General features: G+C 38.0%; 1 protein-coding gene across 1 annotated transcript in view; it reads right to left on the reverse strand.

The window, feature by feature from the left end:
• Nucleotides 1-3,194: 3,194 nt before the first annotated feature.
• Nucleotides 3,195-15,051, reverse strand: part of trim8b (tripartite motif containing 8b) — a 75,398-nt gene continuing 63,541 nt past the window's right edge. The window contains 4 exon segments of the mRNA XM_052027697.1: nucleotides 3,195-5,014; nucleotides 5,017-5,553; nucleotides 9,262-9,377; nucleotides 11,782-11,813. Coding sequence (XP_051883657.1) covers nucleotides 4,914-5,014; nucleotides 5,017-5,553; nucleotides 9,262-9,377; nucleotides 11,782-11,813 — 786 coding nt within the window. The 3' untranslated portion in view covers nucleotides 3,195-4,913.

Genomic DNA, 15,051 nt, shown 5'->3' on the forward strand with positions numbered 1-15,051 from the left:
TAAAAAAAAATTCATATTTACTATGACAGTCCAAATACACAAATATGTCAGGAACAGTAAAATTGCTTAATTATCTGTTCTCATGAGGGGGGAAGCAAAAACTCAGACTATTCTCTTTTTACAAACTGCTTCCCAGCTTGCTTTGGATGTTGTCAATTTGCAAAGGAACTTAAATGGATGTGTATTTTGCAATGTTTGGGATGCAATTATCATGGGCGAGTTTAATTAAAAGAAAACCCAGTGGAAAATAGAGGGGAAAAGAAAGTTGCACTATTAAATATATTTGCAGTCTGCCCATTAACAATAAGTGTATAGAGTTCATACACTATATAAATATAGGGGGTGGGAATACAAGGACAAAGGAGAAACCAAAGTAGTAAAATTTGTCATCCAGAATGGGGGCATAAGGTCAGTAACCTTGAAACTACAACACACAGAAATGAAGAGTGCAAAAGCTAGACCTTCAACAACACCAATGTGCTTTGTTAGCATTCGATAATGGAGTGTAAACTTTAAATCACATTTTGTGGTAATTAATTTGGTAATTTTTATTTATGAAAGACTGATATGTCACACACAGATATGCTACTTCACCAGTCAAATTCATATGGAAATCAGATTCAGTTTGTGCTTGTCAAAATTAAAGCAAAGTCATTAAGTACATTACAAGCAGGTGACGACTTTCAAGAATAAAATTTTCACTCAGCTTAATCATGTCAAGATCATCTGGATTCTAAATGGAAGAATAAAGTACTTGTACAAATAAAGCTCAGTTGTCTCAAGAGTTAGAAAGTTGTAGATTTCAGAACCACCTTGGAAACGTGAGCACAAATATCTCGGCTGCAACATTGAGTGTGTGCTGCATTGTCAGAGATGCCTCCCTTCAAACGGAGACATTAAACTGTGGCAATATCTGCTCTCTAGGACGGACACAGAGATCCAAGTCACTATAACCAAAGAGTAAGCATGTTAACCATGGTGATCTTTCCAATATTTAACCCACAATCAATATCACCAAAATGAATTTAGGGGGAACAATTTAGTTCCTACATTTTCAACATCAAATGTACTTAAGTAGCTGTAAAGTGCTTTGGAAGGTTGTCCAATGTGCTACAAAAATGTAAGCTACACAAACGTAAGCTAGCCTTTCTTCCAAATCGGGTACAGCAAAGATGACATGTAGCCGAATTCCCCTCTGAAGTACCCTTATAACATAGATTAAATTCCAGAATTTAAAATAACACTTCATTCTGCACAAGTATGACAATTTCCAGCACTCTGAGGAAGTCTAAGTAGAAGTTAATCTTTTGCTGTAGGTCTAAATTCAATGAAGCGGAGTTAAGGCTTTCAGTGATTCTCATAGCTAACAGAGGGACAGTGTATTACGTCAGGCTGGACTTTTGATGGAGAGAGGAAACAGAACAATAGACCATTAGCCTGACATCATTGGTAGAGAAAATGCTGGAATTTATTATTAAAGAAGTGGTAACAGGGTACTTAAAAATGATAGGACATTTACCATGTATTTTTGAAAGGGAAATCACTTTTGATAACTTGTTTTTTTTAAGGTTGTAACTATGGGGATAGCTAAGGGCAAGCAAGTTGAAGTGTTGTATTTGGATTTTGTAAAGACCTTCAAATAAGGTGTCACATGAGAGAGATGCAAACAAAATCAGAGCACACGATATCTGAGGCAATGTACTGGCATGGAAAGAGGATAGGTTAACAGAAAGAAAGCAATGAGTAGGAATAAACTGGTCATTTTAGCAGTTAGGAGGCTGGGACTATCAGGGCACTGCAAGGATCAATGCTTGGGTCCATACTGCACACAATCTACATCAATGATTTGGATGAGGGTATCATGTGCAATATATCCATGTTTACTTACAAAGCTGGGTAGCAATGTAGGCTGTGAGGAGAATGCAGAGGCTTTGGGGGATATAAAAAGGGTAAGTAAATAGCTGAGAATTTGGTAGACAGAATATAAAGTGGAAAAATGAGAGGTCATGCACTTTGCTAGAAACATATCAAGTTTCCAAAACCATTTGGAGTGTTTTAAATGGCAAAATAATGAAATGCATTAATATTCAGGGGATCCTCAGTGTCCTTGTACACCAATCACTGAGCAGTAACATGCAGATACAGTAAGCTATTAGGCAAATGATACACTAGGTTTCATTACAAGAGAATTTGAGAATAAGACTTGGGGACAATTAGCTCCAATTATGCAGGACTCACTACCTGTTCATATTTTCTCCCCACCCATGAAAGAATATAATTGCAATAGAAAAGGTGCAGCAAAGGTTCACCCAGCTGATTATTAGGGTGGAAGATTTGTAGAATGAAGAGAGATTAAGCAGATTGGATCTATTCCTTAGTGGTTAGGAGAATAATTTCCTTGAAACATAAACAATTCTGAGGATTGAAGCAGTTTCCCCTAGTCCCCTGGAGAGTCTGGAACCAGGAGACTTGGTCTCAAAATAAGGGGTTTTTCATTCAGAAGACATTTCTTTACCCAGAGAGTACTGAATCTTTGGAATAATCTGCCCAAGCCGGCTGTGGGGTCACTGAATATATCCAAGACAGGGATTGATGGCTTTTGAACATGAAGGGAATCAAAGGATACAGGACAGTGTGGCCTAGGTAAAAGATCAGCCATGATCTTACTGAAAGGTGGAGCTGGTTCTAGGGGCAAAAAGACCTACTCCTGCTTCTAGTCCTTCTGATTCAAACTTCCATTTCAGCCGAATAGAAGTGTTTTAATGATGTACTAAACAATTCACTTTTCCAAAATTCATATCCTGTCATTTCTCTCTTTCTCTGCTGAAAGGACAGATTCCAGAGCTGGAGGGATGCCATGATCTGAACCAATTCTTTAGCCACTCATACGTTAACCTCACGATAGTGAACTCTGTCCAGCTATTCCACTGAAGTGAGGCATGTAATTCTGCCTGATATTTGCTTCACTTCTTGGTTACTTCTTGATACTTTAAAGGAGGGATTAGTGGACAGCAGGCAAGAATGGGGAGCCCTACTTTTTATCCTCCTCCTGCCCATGCCAGAGAGGCTTGGTCCAAACATAGCAGCCCAGCTCTCACCAGAAATCATTTCCGAGATCCTTTGTGTCTTTGTCTGTCAAAGGTGTATCTGAATAAAGTCTTTTCATGCACAGGAAAAAAGACAATTCTCAACTCTGCATGTATACATGTTTATTCAATGCCTTAAAAGAAGATATTGATAAAGTGACATGAAATAGGAGGTTAAGATAAACCCTGCATAACCTGGTAACTATAAGTATTTGAGAAAGACAAAATACCAACAGTTCTTGATTTTACTGATTACAAGAGTTTTTCCAAACACTAACATTCACCCTTTTCTGCAGGGACAAAGCAAAACAGAGCTCCCATGGTCAAACATCGATGGACCATCACCACACAGTTAAAATACAGCCAAACCTCGTTACAACAAACCTTCTGTTACATTAAACTTTTCCCAGGTCCCCCGCTGAAGCTCCATTTCATTTTTAATTTAAAAAAAGTCTAAGGAATTCAATCCCTTGATGAAATAAACTTTGTTATAACATGCAGACTAGCAGATCCATTGGCACCATTTGTAATGAATCTTTTTTTTCCATTGTTTGTTCTTACCATTCACAGGAAATTCTACTGCCACCAACGCTGCCCAGAAAGGAAAAGAAAAGTAATAAAATTTTAAAATGGGAGGGGGGGGGGGTGGTACTCTTTCCCCAGCAGTCGGTGGTAAAGGAATGAAATCAGAATTGGAGCCCAAACCTTGGCAAAGCAAAGCACCCCCCCACCCGATGAAACCACCACGGGTTAGTAATAATGAGGTTGCACTGTAATAGCCCATTCAACACAACAGGCCTGAAAAGATGTTTGTTCGACAAACAGATCATCAAACATTTTGAGCATGATTGTTAATCCCCCTCTATCCCCACCATTTTCTAGAAATAAAACAAGATTCCCAATTCTCCAGATTTTTTTTCTACAGAATACTGATTAAGAAATGTTCATGTTATGCATTAAGCATACTCCCAATTATTTATCAATATATAGTTTACAGGACAGCATTTGCCAAACCTAAAATAATCTGCCTTTCTTCTAGCTGGTCAGGAACCCAGCCTGACCAGTTTCTCATTCTGCATTGTAGTAGTCCCATTGTGACATTTTTTTTTAAAAACTATGATTAAAGTGACAGGCAAATCTGCCATGCTTAATTAGGGTGTAGTTTCCATATCCAGGAAGCCAGAGTCACACCTTGAACTTTTTAGAAAAAAATATTTTCTTCTTTGATTTCTTTTTTCCACATGGGAAGTCCATACTCAAAGGGGTTATTGTAAAAGAGCACTGGGTAACTATTAAAATCAATGATTGAAATGTCCTGTCTGACAACTTGCCAGAGACAATCTCCACTCAGCGTTGTGTTACCTCGTGACAACTTCCAGTGTCAGGGCATCATTCCCCATCAGATCCCCCTATTCAACAGGTCAGACAAACTCTGCCAACGCCTTCAGCGCAATTTGTGCTTCACTGTCAAATGGTACCTCTGCTTATTGCTGCTATTATTATACCAGAGCACTATATGATTAACTAATATTAAACGCCTCTGCAAAAAAGTGCTAAGAGTTTTCATATAAAAATTCTGTTATGGTTGTGGCACTCCTGGCAGAAACAACCAACAAAGGAAGCCATTTAATACAGAACATATTTCCATTCGTGAATGGATTACTAAAACCAGCACTGGAATTCAATTGCACAAAAAGTTTACATTATGTGCGGAATGTATTTTCTAACTTTTTTTTAAGCAAATGATCTGAAATTAACATTTACAGAAAAAAATTAAAAAGGAAAATGCACACTGTTCAAAATGTATGATAGACAGAATTTAGAAGATTAGCTTGTGGTGTAGTGTTCAGTGAAGGATTGGCCATGTATCCTGCAGTTATCTTGCCTGCAGTGTTGTTGTGAGATGCTGATCCCATTCCGTATGATATAAGGGACTGAGGTACCGAGGGGGCAGGCGGAAGAGCATGTGCGTATTCCTGCGATGTCACAGACCACGGGAAAGTGCCCGATCTGCTGTATGGCTGGTGTCCATTGTGGTTCGAAACAGAAGGCACGCCAGAACAGAAACAGTTATCCACAGAGCAGACGAGGATTTTGCGGCCACCATAGCCGACAGACTGGGAAAGTACAGACTGCTGGGAAGGCGTGCCATTGGGATAGTGAGTTGTGTTGAAGACTGACCCTGTGTGGACGGGCTGTGGGCCGCTGGTCAGTCCCACAATATGTTGGGAAGAACTGCAGGGCACAAGGGACTGTGCTGACTGGCCCTCTACAACAGCCCCGCCCTGGCCCATAAACTGGCTGGCAACATTTCCAGCCGTTACTTCTAGGAAGCCATTGTCCACACCAGATGTCGTGGGCATAGGGAAAGCAGTGGAGTGCTTGCGTTTCTCTCCAGCAGCACTGGAAATGTTGCAGGTGTATGCAGGAACGCTCTGCAGAAATGGTACGGGAGTGCTTATCGTTCCTGTTAAAGTACACCAAAGAGAGAGAGGTTACAACAGGAATTCACAGTTGTCGCAAACAAGTGCACACGTAGATGTTTTAATTATTTAGTTGATTTTTAAAGTAGAAAACATTTGGTTATAGTATTTCTTCTCTCTCAATGAATTCAGTGAGACCCAGTTTATCTGCAAAACCCACTCCATACAGTGAAGCATGTGAATTGGTAACTACAGAAACATTCCTCTACAAGTGATTGTAAACACTATGCACATCAAGACCACATTCTCCAACTCAATATACTAAAGACCTCTGGAAGCCCATTTAAATGCAGCTGCTCCCTTGACCTTTCCCATTTCCTCAAGTGATGGGCACTTTAAAACATTAGTTAAGTGATGTAGCTGTTCCTCAGTGTCTGTATGTAGGTGAGGCGAGTTATCAGTTCACAATAACCAGTCAAACCTATAACCAGCACCCAAGTAACTCACCAATACTTTGACCCAGATTTTAATTTTAAGCCATGCTGTAAGATGCAGTGAACACAAGCTGGGTGCAAAACCAGCTCCTTCACCATTAGGGACAGGGAATGACTCAGAGGACAGGCTGCTTTAAAAAATGTGCTTTGTACAGGAGTATGGATGCTTCCACGGTCCTCATAATCACCACCAATGGGAAGTCATTTTATATTTAGGAATATTACTGAATTTGTCATTTAACCATAAAAAAAAACCCGTCCACTTCAGCCGGATGAAGTTACTTGTATTTATGCATGTAGAATTCACCATAATCAAATTACTTTAAAAAGGGGAAAATCTGTGAAATGATTAAGTATCCAATGTAAGGACATTTTACAAACCAACTTTACAACTTCCAATGCTTTTTTGTTTGCTCTGAAGCTCTTGATAGCACAGGTATATATTTAATGTTATTCCCACCTGACCAAAAAGCTGGTGGTGACTGTTTTATAACAGTGCTCAAGGTTATAACCAGTACGCAATTGGTTATTAACCAGGTTAGACCAGGTTCATTGATAAGTACCAGTGAATTATGTTTTTGTTATCCACAAACCAACAAGCTTTCATGATCAGTTTTCCTGATGCTAGCTGACAAATGAACAGATTTATTAACTTCATATTTTAGTGACCTAGTGAAATTGAATTCTTATCTCTGGGTTGCTAATCCAGTACCATATCCACATGCATCATAACATGGGTTGCCGGAGAAGAATTAAAAAGGTTCAACAAAAAAAAATCTATGTTTGAATTAATTGATGAAGTCAAAGGCCTGAGTGGTAGTCTTCAATGCTGATCATTAAAGGCATAAGATTTTTGAAGTTGGGAAGAAAAGAAAACTTTCTACAAATGCATTTTTTTTTAAGAAATATGCTGCAGAAACACTTGCCTCATAGATATTCCCTTTAAAATCTATTATTTCAAAATAGTTCAATACAGTTGAATACTTCCTAATTGTTGAATTCTAAATATTGCTTCACATCGATATTTTTCATTCAAATATAATGTTAAGAATATAGAAGCTCATCAGAAAGGGAGTGAATTCAACATTTTATAATATCAATTAGAGGCTAAGGTTTTAGATTTTGACAGGATTAATTTCACCAGGATGAAACAGAGTGAAGTTACAAAATGGTCAAAACTGTTATTGGGTAAAACTATGGATGAAAATAAAAACTAAAAGAACTTAGCTTAATAAAATTCTGGCACAGTACCCCTAAGGGCCAAAATCTTTATTTAGCAAATAATAAAACAAAACAGATGAGAGATGATAAAATCTAAAGAACAAAACAAGAGTGCAGATCCAAAGGACTGGGATAGAAAGACAAAGGAAGGAGTGCAAAAGTTGTAACAAGAAAATATGAAAAGAACCTATGAGGAATAGCAAGAGGAATTCAAAATTTATTTATTTATTTATTTAGAGGATCATCAGATGCAATGTGGATCCTCCAAAAACAGATGAAGGCAATACCATAAATGAAAAAAGGGAATTGGCAAACTTGATGAATTACTCTCCATCAGTGTTCATAACAGAGGAAGCAAGTAATGTATCTAACATTCCAGGGAGACTAAAATTCAGGACTGAAACTCACCAATGTTAACACAAGCACATAAACAGTATTAGAAAAATTTATAGCACTAAAGACATTTAAATCTCCAGTATCTGATCGTTTCTACCTCAGGGTTTTCAAAGCAACGTGGTACGGAAATTGCAGATGTTTTAGCCATAAAACCATTTGCCCAGTTCAGGTATTGAACGTTTAAACTGGAAACCTTATTTAAGACAGTTTGAGAGAGTGAAACTGGGGTTTATTTGACGTTGATCTGATATTGTGGGAAGTTATGAGAATCCATAATTAAAGTCAGAAAATGGGTAATTAGGAAACTTGAGCTGATCAGGAGGGAGCCAATATACACCATTAAAGGGCATGTTTTGTCCAAAGAAGCGAATTGAACTTTTGAGGAAACATGTTGATAGGAGAATGTCAATGCATTTAATATATATGGAGTTCTAGAGGGCATTTGTTAATATCCCAATAAGAGTGTTAGTTAAATTTAAAACTCATGGATAGCAGATTGGTTAAGTGATTAAAATAGGGATAATCAGTATGAATTATCCCTATTTTAATCAACGGAAGCAGTTAGTGGTATCCCACAAAAATTTACTCTGCAATGACAACTAATCATTTTATTTACTAATTTTGATAATGTAATAGTGTTAAATATCCAAGTTTGTCCATGACATAAAGATTAGTGACAGAGTAAGAAGTGTAGATGGGAGCTTAAGATTACACAGTGACATTGATAGATTAAGTGACTGGGCAAAACAGTGATGGATGGATTTCAATGCAGGTAAGTGAGAGGTCATCTATCCTGAAGCAAAAAACAGTTCACAGTGTATGGTAAAAGGTGAAGCACTAAGAACAATTAAGGTTCTAGGAGAGTTAGGATCCATGAATCATAAAATGTTTTTCTCAGCTATAAAAACAAAATTAAAAATTGATATTTGAAGGCTAGAACATATAGAAGATTTATACACAGCCTTGGAAGGACATCAGTAGCTAAGAAAGGAAATGCTGGTATGGGGAGGAGTGAAACCCAGATTCACCAGCACAATGCCAAGGCCTCAAGTGTTAAATTGAGGAGAGATTACAAAAAGAAAATCTTCTGTAGAAGATGAAGGCATAATGCACTTGAAGTTTTGAAAAGAATTGATAGGGTTAAAGGAGAACAATTTTCCACTGGCAGGAGAGTCTAGGACTAGAAGACCTACCCTTAAAATTAAAACCAGGCAATTTAAGGAGCACTTCAAGAGAGTGTGGCAGAATATGCAACCTCCTCGAACAAAAGTGTTAAACACGGCTTCAATTAATAACTAAATCAGAGAAAAAGATTTTTGCTAGGAAAGGGTATTGAGGGATATGGATTCAAAATGATGGCTTAAGTCAGGATACTGATCAAGCGAGACCTCACTGAAAGGGACACTCACATCCCGACAGAGACAGGAAAGTCCAAGTATCCACCCAAGTGCCCCCTGTTTTTGCCATTCAAAGGATAATGTACAGCAAAGACTAAATATACCAATCTGTACTGAATGACTATATACCAATCTGTACTGAACGACATATAGTCTAACTATGCCCAAACTATTTTTCCACTTAAAAACAATCCTTGGTCATGAGCTATGGTGCAGTTGTTTTTAAATAGGATTTTATTTTTACCTTCAAGCAACTTTCTGATGTGTTTCTCCTTCTTACCAATTTCACTCAAGAAAGGTTTTGGCTGGAGGTGACCAAACTTGGGAGGTGGCAACCCATTTCCAGTACATGCTTGAGTCCTTTAAAGAAAAATACACTTTATGAACAAGAAAATATTGTCTTTTTACATCATGATTATCAAATGTTTCAACTATTCAAGGATTACCAACTAGACAATACATCTTAGTACTGTCTGCTCACATAGAACAAAATGTAGCTTATTTCATGTTTCAGTGGCACAGAATAGGCAACAATTGTCTTCACCAACTAAGAACCATAGCTTCAAGAACTATTAAGGAAGATCAGAGCCCATTATTCATTGGGTAACTTGTATACAAATGATGCCAGTCGTCAGTTATTGCAGATTTACTCCGAATAATCTGGCACCACAGGCATTAACTATATTAATACTGAATGGACTTACAGATAATGAAGGCAATGCAATGCAAAGGCACCAGACAACTATGGTGTTTTGCAAACCAGCCTTAAACTTCTGTAATGTCAATAACAGATTCAACATTGAAAAATACACACTTAATGTAATTGTCATTTGAATGATTAATTTATTTTAATATATTAGATTTAAGCTAATAATGGCTTTGTTAATGAAGGTCATCCCTTTCCACAGTCCCCTTTCTCTCTCAAGTTAATGAATTGGACAACATTATATTACTTCTGTATTATTATTTCCTGATGTGCACATTTTCTATTTAAAAATGAACAGAATAACATCTTATTTCCTGTGGTCATTTTTTAACCTTTTCCGTTAAAATTCTCATGTTTTAATACCACCCTCCTGCTACTAGGAGGATGTATTGTGATACGGATCTTCATTTTGTACATCAGAGAAACTATTATACACAAAACAACTACTTTTCTGCTTTACAAACTTTAAGTTTGGCAACAATGACTATCATTTAATAAAAAATATTTTATGGGATATGGACGCCACAATACTATAATTCGTATTTGCTTTCAAGAACCTGGTGAAGGTATCCCCTCATACTGTTGGGAGGGAGAGTTCCAAGATTTAGACCTAGCAACAATAAAGGGATGGCAATACATTTTTATAATAGGAGGGGAACCTGTGGTCAGTGCTGTTTCCCTTGTGCCTACTTGTTCTAGCTGCTTAAAGAGATAGTGGCCAAGGCAAGTTACTGTAGTACATTTTGTAGATGACACACACTCCAAACAAGATACGCAGGCAGTGGAGAGAGTGAATAGTTAAGGTGGTAGGTGGCACGTCAATTAAGCCAGCTGTTTTGTCCTGGATGGTATTGAGCTTTGAGCTGCATTAATCCAGACAAACGGACAGTGTTCATCACATTCCTATCTTGTGCCTTGTAGATGTTGGAGAAGTCAGCAGTCAGTCACTGCAAGATACCCAACCTCTGACCTGTTCTTGTAACCACCATATTTACATGACTGACCCATTCAAATTTTGGAACATAGAACAGTGCAGCACAAGAACAGGCCCACTGGCCCCACGATGCCTGTGCCAACCATGACAACAATTTAAATTGCACATCTGCCAGCACATAATCCATATCCATTAATTCAATGCCTATTCATGTGCCTATCTAATTGCCTCTTCAACTCTGCTATTGTATCTGCTTCCACCAGCTCCCCTGGCAGCACGTTCCAGGCACCCACCACTCTGTGTAAAAAAAAATTGCCTCAAATCTCCTTTAAACTCTCACCCCTTCAGCTTAAAGCTACGCTCTCGAGTATTTGACATTTCCACCCTGGGAAAAAGACCATCTACCCTGTCCAAGTCTCTCATAATTTTATATACTTTGATCAAGTTGCCCTTCAGCTTTCGACTCTCCAGAGAAAACAATCCAAATTTATCCAACCTCTCCTTATAGTTAATACACTCTAATTCAGGCAACATCCTAGTGAAGCCTTTCTGAACCCTCTCCAATGCTTCCACATCCTTCCTGAAATGTCTGAGCAGAACTGTACACGATACTCCAAATGTACCCTGACCAAAGTTTTCTACAGTTGCAAATTTTAATCAAGATGATCATTAAAAACCTAGAATGTTTAAAAGTAGAACTGGGTGTCAGTCTGATTACGTCTTGCTGCTAACCTACTTCATTTGATGACTACACTTGATCTTGGTTTCCTGCATGTAGTACCACAGAGGAGGAACGAGTGTACTTTGTGAGAGCAGAGGATGGTTAGTCAGAGCAGATCATGCAGATACACGTCATTCTGCTTCAGTGGTAAAGTCATAGTGGCTTAATCTATATCATTCAAATTTGCAAAAGGCGGCATGATTTAGAGGGCAAGTAATGCTAGTGGGATTAACGTTATTGTTAATAACACAATTAGTTTCTCAGTTCTGTACGTACTAGTGTTCATAACAATACATGATTTACAAAATGGCCATTTTCAATACTCCCTCATATGCAAATTTCCAAATACCTCACACTCTCTTCCAAATCATGTTAGTAAATACAAGACGACATCAATGCTTACCTTTCCAGTAGAATTTTTACTGATTTTGTATTCTGAAAGAGAGAAAAATTATAAAGTTACAAAGCAACCTATTCTTTTTATCTGTTTTCAGAATCTTGTTTTGTCCTAACAAGCTTCCTTAAAATGTACAACTCCCACAGATAAAACAATGAGTAGAAATAAATGTTCTCCTGTAATCAGGAAAAAAAATAACCATCCAGAATGATCTAGATTAGTTTCACCCAGCACTAAAGTCAACATATTATGAACAGTGCAGCGTGATGTATGGGGTTGGAGATGAGAGGTGAGATAATGCTAAGAAAATGTGATGGAAACGAAACCAAAAGGACAACTTCCTGCTGGTGGCTTGCTCCTCATGATCACCATCGTCATGTGTGCCAACTAGATTTATTTTTACAGATTTGCTGATGTTGAATTAATACACAAAAGGCACCTTGATCCAAATGGCAGGGTGCCGTGCAGCAGCAAGGCCTTGCGGAAGGTAAAAGTTGTCACATGGGGGGGTGGGAAGAAAACAGAGCAAGGTCTGTCCATGAAACTGCTGGAAAGATTCCAGGATAAGGCTCTGCTGCCTGTCAAATTCATTAAGGCCTTAATGCTTCTGAACGGTCAGGGAATCATGTTCAAAAATAATTAAAGATTAATTTAACAATACAACAATTTAAAAACTGAAACACTTGAAAAGCTCAACAACCAAAAATAATAGAGACATAAGAGGCTGCAGATGCTGGAACATCGAGCAACAAAGAATCTGCTAGGGGAACTCAGCAGGTTGAACAACATCTTGTCGACATTTCAGATTGTTCGTTGAACCAAAAATAGCAATTAATCAAAGCAATTACCTTCTACTTATCCTTGTCCCTCTCAGCCCCCTTGCCATTCGAATGGACTCTCTTTCTACATCAGGTTAGATCTGGTATAGATTTAGTGTGCAAGTTTTCCAGCATAATTGCAAGTTCAAGCTCTGCTACTGGGCTCTGTGACAAGTCCAATGTCAGAGAACTTTCTGGGAACTGTTGGAGTCAGGCCAAAAGTTTGGGACTTCCATGCACGTGCAGGAATCCAGAATTCTAAATTTACCAGCATTTTGAGAATTTCCCCAGAAAATCCATTATCTAAGGGCCCAGGTCTGACAAAAATAGAACAAGTTTTAAAACCCTTTGTGTTAAGTAATTTTAAGAGAAGGGGAGGTAATATAGATAAATGGGGTGAAAATTGCTATCGAGTGGATATTAAAAAGGCTGGCCATGATTATAGTAAACTAATCAGCAGATCCCGACGGGATGTATCCTAGGTTGCTGAGTGAGGTGGGTGTGGATGCTGCAGCACAGCTTGTCATAATCTTTCGATCCTCTCCAAATACAGGGAACGTACCAGAGGGCTGGGAGATGGCAAATGTGTTCCTCCATTTCTATAGACATGCTAGATAACCGCAGGCGAGTTTAACCTTAGTTGCGAGGAAGCTTTTTAAAACAAGGAGAAAGGTAAAAGAAATTTGGAGAAGTAGATAAAGGAGAGCTAGCGTGGATTTGTTAGTTATATCATTAACTAACCTTATTGAATGTTTTATGCGCTGAGAGAGAAAATTGATGAAAGGAATGCAGTACATGTTTGTCTATGCAGATTTCAGGAAGGTATTTGATTAATTCCCACATAAAAGGCTGGTTTGTAAAATTGAGGCTCATGGAATTAAAGGATCACATGGATACGTTAAAGGTGGAAAGTATGGAGCAGATGTAAATGGTCGTCAGGCTGCTGTGTGGTAAAGAGCTGCGTTCTCCATGTATCAGTGCTGGGACCACTGCTTATTTAGGATACACATTAATTATTTAGACATGGGTACAGAGGCTGTTTCTTTAAGGAGTCTATTACTATCCTCAATGTTTATCAGATTTCCTTATTTGCAGATGACACAAAGCTTGGAAAAAAACTTGGGAATTACTACAAGGGTAGCAATAACTCCTTGTAGACATGATAGGCAAAAAGAGGCAGATTACGTTTAGTAGAAAGAAATGTCAGGTGATATTCTTTCTGCCCAAGTCCAAGGAATCACAATATAGACTAAATAGCATAGTTCTGAATCCACTAGAATTTTCCAAGAGGTTAGAGTGGCGAAGCTGGGGTTGTTAAGGTAGACAGGAGATTTGATAGACGTATACAAGACCATGATTGGTTAAGGCAAGTTGTTCCCATAAGCAGATGGTTCTAGGATCAAGGGACAGAGAAACAAAATTCTAGGCCAAGGATACAAGGAATGGGGGCAGAGGGTTGAGACTGAAAGCATTTGGGATCCAGAATTCGCTGCCCGGAAGGATGGTGAAAACAGAATCAATCAGTACCTTCAAAAAGGCAATTGGAAAGGCATTTGAGAGAGAATCATTTCAGGGCTATTGGGAAAGAGTGGGGGAATGAGGTTGATCAGATTGCTTGACTACAACGTGGAATAGATTCAATGGGCTGAATAGCCTCCTTGTGTGCAGTGACTTTTCTGTAATCTGTAATAATAAATTGCATTCTTCAAATAAACTGCATTTTTCCAATGAGTGTTTCCATAGGGAAAAAGACATGTTTATTTTACCAAGATTACACTCCCTCAGCCACGTGCCCCATAAGCCAGAAGGGAAGCAATGCAGTTTTTGAATAATTTTTCTGGAACATAATTTTTAAAAAAGAAATTACACCCAAATTAAATTTACTACTACTGGCATGTATACCCTCAATACTCCTAAACCCCCAAAAAACACCTAGATTTTACTAACCCCACTAACTTGATGTACAAAAAGTTATGGAAGAGTTGGTAAGCTTAAAAAAATTACATAGCAACATAAAGAAAAAAGTCAGGAACAGTGCAGTTATGGAAACCCAACTTGGAATTTAGTTCCCTAATTATTGATGCTAAAATCTACACAGGAATTTAAATAAGACTGTTTCCCTATTAGGATTACTTGCCAATAGTCAGTTAAGACATATGAGCTGTGTAGGCATTACTTCAGCCAATTTAGAAAGAAACATTTCTGTAAACATTTAACGCGACAACAGTGCACTACCTTCAAAATGAAAAAATAACTACAATGAAATAATTATAGCCACTCTGCCTAATTTACCCCATAAATTTAAAAACATCAAACAATCCATGGCTAATATCCCTTTTCAGAAAAGCAATTTAGCTCCTTAAATACTGGGCTAAGCAGACACAATAAGTTTTTAAGCACCAATATAATTTCTCTTTAATATCAGATTTTCCCATTAAACTGAAAATGATTACAAATC

This window comes from Pristis pectinata, chromosome 12 (assembly GCF_009764475.1).
Source record: "Pristis pectinata isolate sPriPec2 chromosome 12, sPriPec2.1.pri, whole genome shotgun sequence".
In the NCBI taxonomy this organism is placed as follows: Eukaryota; Metazoa; Chordata; class Chondrichthyes; order Rhinopristiformes; family Pristidae; genus Pristis; species Pristis pectinata.